The sequence below is a fragment of the Phragmites australis genome, chromosome 4 (genome assembly GCF_958298935.1).
Source record: "Phragmites australis chromosome 4, lpPhrAust1.1, whole genome shotgun sequence".
Classification (NCBI taxonomy): domain Eukaryota; kingdom Viridiplantae; phylum Streptophyta; class Magnoliopsida; order Poales; family Poaceae; genus Phragmites; species Phragmites australis.
In genome coordinates this window covers 48,070,785-48,081,529 of record NC_084924.1, presented here as the reverse complement: position 1 = coordinate 48,081,529, position 10,745 = coordinate 48,070,785, and the positions used below count along the sequence as shown (strand labels likewise).

Here is a 10,745-nt window from a genome sequence, read left to right as displayed (position 1 = left end):
GAGCTGGGAAGCACACGCCCCTCCTAGATCGGTTGGCCGGAAGGCCGACAGCTGTCCGGTGAGTGATTAAATTCAGACAAATTTACGCTCAATAGTATTCTGTTCCCGAGTCATCCTCGGGGGCCCTCGTATTCTAATATGCCCAGTGAGATGATCTCCTCGCACACAAAACCCTACCGTGTGTCTACTTTTTCCTGGAACGACAGAACGGTTCGTAGAAAGGTGTACCGCACGTGCGGTAATGTCCGACCGAAGCCCTTCGTGGTGGTCGTGGTGTTCGGTCCGCTTTTAAAGACCCCGAGCACTACCGAGTCCCTGGGTGCCCTAGGTAATCCTATCACTCGAGCCACTCGAGTAGTCCGGAGCCTAGGCCTCAGGGGTGGGCTGTCAGTGCTCGGTTCGGTCCGTCTTAAGCCCGGGCACCACCGAACCATGGGGACCCTTGGTCACATTTCCGCCCGCGCGCGTCTCCGGTCTACTGACCAAGTGGTTGCGAGGTGAAAAAGTATTCACCGGTCATGGCGTGTTCCGTACTGGATCGATCCATCTCCCGCGCAAGGAAGTTTGTGTCTTTGTCTTTTGACTTAGACGATGCGGACTCGCGAGGGCTTGGGGGCTGAACGCGCCAAGAACGACGATCGGGACGACTTCGTTCTCGAGGACGGAAAGGTCGGGAACGGTCCGACTGAGTACTCCCCGGGGCTTCGAGGCAAAACATCGGAAGAAACACTAAGTACTCAAAAGCACTGGAGTTGCAAGCCCAAAGAAAAGCTGCCAAGAAGGGGTCGGCAGGCCGGCCGGGCGCTGGTGGGGCGCTGGTTTCCCCGCGATCCGCCTCCGGGGGGTTCGGGGTCCCCAAGGGACGCCACACAATCATCCGCCCCGGGCTCGACACGCCCGGGGTAAGTTGGACTGCCGCCGGGAGCTCGGGCGACGGCCGCATTCCCCCCTCGGCCGCCGCATCCGCCGACCCCGGCAAGGCCGCTGCTTCCACCACCATCCGCCCCGGGCTCTGCATGCCCGGGGTAGGTTCCACCGGCGCCGTAGGTTCGGGCTACGGCTCTGTCCTCCCCTCCCCCTTTTATATTTCAGAGTTCAAACGTTGCCGGCCAACGGTTCGCTCGGCGGGACGGCTTCCTCGGTCGACGCGACTACCAGGCGAATCTCCCGCCGATCGTGCGGCGTCAGCGGTTACCAGGCGTATTTTCCTCGATCTGCGCGGCAGCCACGCGTGCCGCCCGTACCATCGTCATGTCCTTCGGGAGTTGTGTGACCACGCGTCCGCTTGCCTCTTCGCTGGGCCGTACCAGAAGCCCGGGTCTAAAGGGCCACCTCTTGAAAGCCTGCCATGTGGCGTCCACGCCAGCCTCGGCCTCGTCCGCGACGAAGGACCCATCCGCAGTCTCCGTGCCATCATATGCCAATGAGCCCGGGGGCTACTGTCGGTGTATCAGGAACCTGGGGTCCCCGAGTCCCGAGGCCAGGCCAGCCGTCCGCCACGTGTCATCATCCCGCGAGGTCCCTCCGGCGGGATGAGGAAAATCTAAGTTCCGGGAGAAGGTGCTCGGGACCACAACCTCTGGTCCCCGAGCACCCCAGTTCCCCGATGATCCGCAGAGTCCAAGTACCGGGAAGAAAGTGCTCGGGGAGGTGCCCGGTCACCTCCGAGCACCCTAGTCCCCCGATGATCAGAAGAGCTAAGTTCCGGGAGAGAGCGCTCGGGGGGCTGCGTGCGGTAGCCCCCGAGCGCTCGGTTCCCCGAGGGTCAGTACAAAAGTGCTCGGGAGAGAGTGTTCGGGGTTGCTCGTGGCAGCCCCCGAGCACTCGGTTCCCCGAAGGTTCGAGCAAGAGTGCCCGGGAGAGAGTGCTCGGGGAGGTGAACAGTACCCCCGAGCACTCGGTGCCCCGACGACCCAGAAAAGCCCCCGAGGGGCCCGCCAATGAGGTGTCAACCAGTCAGAGGTCCGAGGCCGCATTTAATGGGCGTGCGCGGCCTGACATCCTGACATCCCCAACTGCTCCCGCCGCAGTGTCAGTCCATGCCGTGCTTTGGCAGAGAGGCGTGGGGTCATTAATTGCACGGGTCCCGTCCCGTATCATCCGGTGTATCTCGGGATAACGTTGCCAGGATCAAGGCGTTCCGCCTGCCACCCTGCTGTGGCAGAGGAACAAGACAGGGTGGGCGCGCCGGGTGCCTCTGTGGCTGCCCGGTGGGCCCTCTCAACGGCGCCCGTCGCGAGGGCGTCCACAGTGACGTGTGATCGGACGCGCGTCGCGTTTTTTCCACTGCCCCTGTCACTTCGCCCAGAGGGAATGATGACGCCTTTCTCAGTCGTGGTGTCTTGAAACTTGTGCCCCTTCTTTCCCGTTCGGGGTTTGTCGTGACCAGCGAGTGCATAAAAGGATGGGCATACAGAAAGATCAAGGGGAGAAGATAGATTGAATCAGAGACACGACCAAGACATCGAAACATCGGAGGAGAGAACAAGCCCAAGCAATCGACCATGCCACACTTAGACGAAGAACACTGCAAGCAAGCCTGAGCAGAGCTAGAACAAGGAGCCTCAAGCTCTTAGTTAGACAATATATTCTTGTAACCAGACATATCCCTGAGGGATCCTCCTCAGGGAAGGTTATTGCATCCATACAGGAGTAGGGTATTACGCCCCCGTGCGGCCCGAACCTGTCTAAACTCCGGTGCATTTACTTCCCTTTGCACTAGGTCGATCATCCCCACCACCGGCCGTTGCAATTATTTCCACGTCCATTTATTTCTCCGACGAACTTATTCAGGATCATCCCCCCAGGCAAATCTCTAAAAAGGGGTCTCTCGGGATCCCTGCGACAGGAGTTAATCCTCCGACAGAGGTCGACCTTCATAAACTTTCCCGCGGCTCATCACAAGCACGGGAGCTCGCCGGGCGATGCCTAGCCGTCTAGGAGGTTTTACCACCAAGAGTAACAAATGCTTCATGGATTGCTTGACGAAGCCTACAAGTGCTAAATGATGGATTGCTCTCTCTTGTGCTCTCAAACACAAATCTCTCAACCAAACTCTTAGGATTTCTCACAAATCATACACACACCTCATAAAGAGGGGTTGGGGAGAGCTTTATTTGGCTTTGGTTTGGTTGTGGACGTAAGAAGCACTAGCCACCCCCTCCCGAATTCACACATCTGGAATTTCTAGATTCCGATTCACCGGAAGTTCTAGATTCTGATTGAACCGAATGTTCCATATTCTGGGCTGAACTTTCAGATCAAACATAACTGAATTTCAAGTGAAACAACTCGACAACTTTATTAATCACTTATCACACATAAACTAAGACATATTTCAATTTAGTTTCTTATATATAAACCACACGCTGTGAGATTAATGAGGGGCAGAAATGATAGAATTGGGCTTGTTTAGCCAAAACATCAAGTTTTCTCGTACTTTTGGCATTAGCCCCCAACGACATTTATTCCCGATCGAAGGGAGTACTATGCATACAAGTAGCCAAGATTTGGAGTGTGCTCCTGGTTCTCAAGTTATATGAGTTGAACATTACTAAGGTTTGAGGCCATGTTCGATAGAGCTGAAGCTTATACGAAATAAAAAGTAGACCTGTCTCGGCTGCCCGCGTGCACCAGGGCAAGATTTGGAGTGTGCTTACGATTTTAAAATTATGTGGGCTAAATATTACTAAAGTCTGAGACCCTATTTGATAGAGTTGGAGCTTATACAAAATGAAAAGAAGATCTGACCCAGCTGTCCGCACAAGTCACAAGCCTCCTGTACCAGGGCTTGCCACGTAAATAGAATTTTTTTACAACCTTAAGTATTTATGAATTATAATGAAAACATGACATGATATTTGCTTACGGAGTTAGAGGTTTTGTGAATTTTTTTAATAGATACCTATATAAATTATAGGTCTAATGTGTGCTTAAACTATATATAAATATATATGTATAAAGTGAGATGTGCATTTGAACGTGTATTTAAATACTAAAGCATGTACTAGTGTTTAGGCTTAAAAAAAAGTCCCAGACCCGGCCCGTATAGCAGCCCCCAAGAGCAAGTGGCAGCCCGCAAAACCCACGCTCGGACGCGCCACTGCACCACCGTTCCGCCCCACCGCGCCGCACCTCCGCCCGCGCCCATGTCATGACGACTATCCGACGGCGCGCCGACCCCTCGCCATCTTCCCCTCCTCCCCTCCTCTCCCGCCTCCGCTCCGCGGCCTCCAGTATCCTGGTCAGTCGTTTCACCGACTCTCTCTAGCATTTCGTCGAGCACCTCGCCGGCGGGGCGCTTGACCCAAGTTTTTTTCTTTGCTGACCTCGTCGTGTGGCTGTCAGACGCGGCAGTACAGCACGAAGAAGGAAGGCGACGGTCGGCGGAGCGGTGGAACCTTTTCCGCGCCAAGGCCGCTTAGGACAGGTGATATTTTTCATCGCTGTGATTTTCGCCGGCTACAGAGAGCAGATGCTTCTGCTTCCCTGTGTAAATCGTATCTCTATAACTCGTGCTTTGCAATTGTTATTCGTTGTGCTATGCCGAGGAGCTTGTTTTGGACTTAGCTGTAGGACATAACGCTCTTGGTCACATTCTCTTTAGAACGGATTTTGGCCTATCGGAGAGTGCAAAACTGTTTAACTGTTTCCTAACAATCTTCGTTGCAAGTAAAACTTGCACGCAAAGCTTTGTAAACCAAAGCTATTTTTACAACATTTCCACACTGGCATATGCGTCATAAAGCTCAGAGGTTTGAATTCGCACAGGATTCGTGGATCCTTCATCGTGGATATATTTTGACTCAAGGACTGTTGGTATTAACCTGGATGCTATACCTAAGGATGCATGGGCGGTTCTAAAAAAGCTCAAGCGAAAAGGTGCATAATGTTTCTCTTATTATTCCTATTTGTGAGTCAAGCGCTTTGATATTCATAGTCATGTCATGCATTTGCTTCTTAATACTATATTTCGCAGATTATGAAATTGATGAAATTTAGGTAATATGATTGTTTCTATTTATTTTCCCTTTTTTCGTTGTTGATGGACATAAACTGAGCAACTCTAACATATCACAAGGGCAGATAAAAGAAGAAAACCCTGCAATACACGTCCCCGCAATGTGTGAAATTACATCTTGTCCTGTCACAATTAAGATGTCATTCCCATCCATACAAGTATATCCTTTGATGAAGGCAGCAAGAGTTTCAAAGTTTACCGCGAGATATTTGTGAAACTATGTGTCGGTCCTCTTGATTTTTGCTGGATTCCTTGCAATGGCATGTCTATGCTTATTTAACTCATGAAACATATATGGTGTTTTTACCAGTTGAATGCATATAAGAATGTATGCATTATTCAAGGACAAAAGTTTATTACAGGTTTTGATGCTTACCTTGTTGGGGGGTGTGTGAGAGATTTGCTACTGAAAAGGGTACCAAAAGATTTTGATGTGATTACCACTGCAAGTCTCCAACAGGTTCTGGTTCATTCAACATCATGAGTGTCTTTTCCTGAAAGTTCTGATGCTATTATTCCATCGGCACCCTTCTGATTCTTTACAGATTAAGAAAAATATATTCCGAGGATGTATGATTATAGGCAGACGTTTTCCAATATGTCTGCTTAAAATGCGTGGCTCAGTAATTGAGGTTTGTTCTTCATAGCAACATCATCATCATGATCATATGTTTTTCTAGCAATGTTCTCCATTATATTTCATTTGTTCTAACAGGTTTCAAGCTTCAGTACGGTTGGTAATTATGTGAATAGAAGTGAAGAGGTAGATTTTTTGGAAGAGTTGAATGGCTATGATGCTGGGGATATTCTTCGCTGGAAGAATTCTATGAGAAGAGACTTCACAATAAATGGGTAGTCTTCCAAAGCAATCCTAGTACTTCAAATGCCCGAAAAATGCTGTAATTTTTTGTGATTGCATGAGATATTTAATAACAATGTTGTGATACTTTTATGGCAGTTTATTCTTTAACCCGATGAACTACAGAATTTATGATTACGTGAATGGAGTAAGGGATATGAGAAAAAACAAAGTAATAGTCACTGAGCTCCATCTTTATTTAGGCATAGATTCAGCAGTGTCCTAGTTTTCTCCCCTTTTCTTCTGGCTAACTTCTTAAATGAACAATCAGGTGTGTACAGTGATTCCTGCATATGTTTCTTTCACGGAGGACCCTGGTAGGTGTAAGGAATGTTTTTATTGATATTTCTTTATCTTGCCAAATCAAGTTTATTCAGGTATATTTCAGCAAGGATTTTACGCGGCTTGAGAATTGCTGCTCGCCTTGGTTTCCAGTTTTCCAGTGAAACTTCTACTGCGATGCGTGATCTTTCGTCATCTATAATTAATATTGATAAGGTTTAGTTTCTTGGTCCTCCTGAAAGTAATTTAACAAATGTATGCATATTTTCTTATGTATTTTCTTTCTTAGTTCTGTTTTGGCCTCATTTACTGTGTAGGCAAGGTTGATGATGGAAATGAATTATATGTTATCTTATGGGGCAGCAGAGCCTTCTGTTAGATTACTTAGAAAATATGGACTACTCGATATTTTACTGCCTTTCCAGGTAATTTGAGCAACACAATCCTGTTGCTACAAAAGTGTATTCCTTGTCATGACCACTTCCATCTTTCAGCTTATTCATCTATGTTGAATGCCAATTTGTGTTTTAGGGCGCATATTTGTTAGACCAAATGAAGGGTAAATCAAGTGACAAAGATCTGATGCTCATGGTGAGTAACTCTGAAAGTGTTCCATGCGTGGAAATTTGCAAGTTTTAAAAAAGTGAATCTACTTTAAAGTTACATGTGAACTGGTGTCATAAAACATATGGGTGTCTTCATTACAGATTTACAGTAAAGTCTAATATTATTTGTAAGGAGCAAATTTTAGTGTTGCCCTTGCAAGAGGATAAGTTAAATGTAAAATTCTATGACTCTATATTGATCATAACCATTCAACAAAAGTGCAATTAATATTGGCAATTTCTACAATTATTATTAGTCATGTTATTACAGGAGGTGGATTGAATTTTGTTATCATCTAAGTCATAAATTTATCCACATAACTTTTTTTAGAGAGAAGCCACTACCACCACAACTCAAATATTTGTTAGAATAAAAGTATATAATAATCAGAAAAATAATTTCTGACCGGCAGCAATTTTCAAATGATTCGCCTAGCTTTAGAGTAAAGAAGGATTAGATGATTGACCTAGCTTTATTGTTTGATTCGTAGGTCAAAGGAAATTATGGAAATATTGCACTCTTTTGTGTGTATAGTGGGTAAAATGTTCCTTTTTCTGGAAGCATAGAGTATTCCCAGTAGTGTGATCTGAATTGAAGGGCTTATTATTATTTTTTGACATACCATTGGAAGATTTTTGAACATCTGATTGTATGTTTTATTATGATTTATAATTTCTGTATCATTTATCAACAGTACAATATGTATGTTGCTTCAAAATTTACTTCCTATTGATACCCTTTGGGAATATTTTTTTGCCATAATACCATGTATAAGTAGAGGTTGTATGGTTATCCTTCTCGTTGTTTAATATGATAATTGAGTTTTAAGAGAAGGCTTATTATGTCATCTCATGATGTCGACTTCACATCTGCAGAAACTATTGGCTAATCTTGATAGATTACTCTCTGCTGACCGGCCATGCCACTGCTCTTTGTGGTAAGGAACCTTAAATGCCCATGTTGTGCATCATCTCTAGCCTACCCCAACTTGCTTGGGACAAAGGCTTTGTTGTTGTTGCTTAGTTGTTACATGTAAGGAAATGATGAGTACTAGGTATGCTAACAAGCTAAGCCAGCAATTTAGCTGATTTGGCTTTCTCTGAACTGGCTGATATAGTGGTTCCTTTATTTCTGTAAGCTTGCTCTTGATTTCTAGTGATGCTGACTTAAGCCATTTTATTTGTCTTGTTAGGGACTGTTCTAGTCAATATTGGATTTGTATTGTGTTGTCCTGACTTCTGCCATCACCTCATGTTCATATAATCAACATCTCCTTGATTTCTAGATCACACAATATTATAATATATGCATGGTTTTGCAGCAGTATCAGATTTTCTTGTCCGTATGTTTCTATGGAAAATGCTTGTGTACTCTCAAGTATGTTGTATGGATGGGTAGAGGAGAGGACAAAGTGGATTTCCGTATAATTTTCCCATGCCGATCCGGAAACAGGCACACTTTTTTCTAAAAAAAAAAACTTATGCACAAGTATTTCATACCACTTCCACTCTGCATTTGAATGTTCCTCTTTTGCCTGAACAGGCAAACTGTTTTGTTCTCTCTCAATTTATTTTGTAGCCAAGTAACATAACACTCGGCATGAGCATTCTTTGTCAGCCATATGCGTAACATTTCATATTATTACCAGGCTGGCGTTGTTGGTATTTCACAGTGCTCTGGTTAATTCTCCACAAGATACCCTGGTAATCAGGGCTTTTGCTGCACTGCTGTATTTCGGAACTTGGAAAAGCACCATCAAATTTTTGAAAGAAGATGTTGGAGCACAAGTTTCGTATGTCCCAGAAACAATGGGGACATCTCAGACCAAACTGGATAATCTTATGGAACAAACATCTCATCTTGCATCACTACTCATTTCGTCAGTACGTACATTGACATGTTTAGATGCTCTGCAGAAATCACTAGCCAGATTCCCGAGTGCTCCACAATTTTCAGGACTAGTAAGTATTTCATTAGCATATGTCTTAACCCCCAAGACATGTGCTATTATTTAATCACACCAATATCTTCTCCGTTAAGTGAGAACTTGCATGTAGTTCATACATTAAATTTGTTACTGGGTTTGTTTTCAGGTGCTTGTATCCAACAACGACAGGAGCAGGTTGTTGAGAATATTTGAGGGCATTGATTCTGACTTAACTTCAAATGATGAGAGAAGAGGGATGCATGGGATTGATTACTGGTCGCTGAAAGATGGGCATCCTAATGAGGTCCGATTTGTTCTTGGTAAAGTGATCTTGGACACTATGAGTGATGAGTTACCGTGCGAATCTACTGAGGACGCTGCTGCAACGATAAAGCCAAATCTTGCTGATGGAAGCCATCCTGCACTGTCCACACTATTTTAATCATAGTGAAGCAGCTGTCGTAACCCAGAACAAACTATAGTGAAGCAGCAGTCGTAACCCAGAACAAACTAGTCTTCTGTTTCTGGTCAGTGCTGCTAAGCCCATCGACCTTGTTTTAGATTTTGCTGGTGCTGCAGGATGGCCACAACAAGAATTCACTGGTGCCTTTTTGTTGTAACTAAACTTGCCTCGAGAGGATGATATCTATAAGAACAGTTCCTGCTTGAACTGTTCTTGCTTGATCTGTCTAATATTTGTCATGCTAACAAACTTCCTCTGTTAATTGGCAGGAACTTTAATTAGATTCAGCTTAGAAAAAATAAGTGGTTTTAAGGGAACAGAGTTAGTGACATGTTTAATTCCATTATAAACACATATGAGGTCATTGAGCTCTTCACATTTGGTGGCAAATATACCTGGAGCAATAACAAAGTAAATATGAAAAAATTAGATAAAGTTTTGATGAGTAAAGATTAGGAACAATGTTTCTTCTAACTACACTTAAAATGATCCTAAGATATAGGTCTAATCATAATTCCCTTATGTTGAACACTAGTGATGAATCTAACAGACAGCCAAAATTTTTGTTTGTTTTAAATTGTTTTGGCTCTCCCACCTGGATTTCAGGTCTAAAATTACTGAAATTTAGGGTAAACCAGTGACGGCTAAATTTAGCCTGGATGCGTAGTCAATAAAAGAGGAATGGGTAATTTTTTTTTAAAGGATAGGAAGACAATATTAGAGGAGAGATCAGAAGAAAGCAGAAAAAACTCAATGAAGAATTGCTTGTCCTCGAAAATCTAGAGGAAGAAGATTCTCTAAATGATGCTCAACTAAGAAGAAAAGGTGAGATCTAATCTGACTTGATGCATATGTTGGAAGAGGCAGAAATTTATTGGAATAAAAGGTCCAATTCTAAGTGGCTTTTATAGGGGGACAACAACATATAACTTTTTCATAGAATTGTAAATGGTAGAAAAAGTAAGGATAGGGGACAACAACATATAACTTTTTCATAGAATTGTAAATGGTAGAAAAAGTAAGGATAGGGGACAACAACATATAACTTTTTCATAGAATTGTAAATGGTAGAAAAAGTAAGGATACTATCTTTTGCTTTCACTAGGATGATATGATTATTAAAGGTGATAAAAATCTACTCCTCCATACCACTAAATACTATAAATAACTTTTTGGTCCTGAGGATAAGCCTTTATTCTATTTTGATGCAAATTGCTAGAGTGGTGATAAAAATATAAATGATGATGAAAATGTTGATCTAACTAGACCATTTACAGTAGAAGAAGTGAAAATTGTTGTTCTCTATGGAGAAAAATACAGCTCTAGGACCTAACCATTTATCTATTGAATTCTATCAACAATGTTGGGACATTATTGAGACTGAGTTGATGAATATGTTTCATGATTTCTGTGAGCATGATTTAGACATTTGTAGGCTAAATTGTGGGATTATTACCCTTATATCCAAATTGAAAGAGGCAAATAAAATACAACACAGATCTACCTGCCTCCTAAATATAATCTACAGGATTTTTACTAAGGTGTTGACCTTGAAACTTGAAAAGTACATGCATAGATTGATAGATCG

General features: G+C 43.9%; 1 protein-coding gene across 1 annotated transcript; it reads left to right on the top strand.

Annotated features, from left to right (window-relative positions):
• The first annotated feature begins 4,041 nt into the window (after positions 1-4,041).
• On the top strand, positions 4,042-9,387 carry LOC133916982 (uncharacterized). The gene is made up of 14 exons (XM_062360891.1): positions 4,042-4,243; positions 4,348-4,429; positions 4,771-4,881; positions 5,383-5,480; positions 5,566-5,652; positions 5,736-5,872; positions 5,979-6,051; positions 6,151-6,196; positions 6,268-6,377; positions 6,479-6,586; positions 6,693-6,752; positions 7,643-7,704; positions 8,416-8,728; positions 8,861-9,387. The coding sequence occupies exons 1-14, from the start codon at positions 4,154-4,156 to the stop codon at positions 9,134-9,136; spliced, it is 1,653 nt and encodes a 550-aa protein (XP_062216875.1). The 5' UTR covers positions 4,042-4,153; the 3' UTR covers positions 9,137-9,387.
• Positions 9,388-10,745: the final 1,358 nt, after the last annotated feature.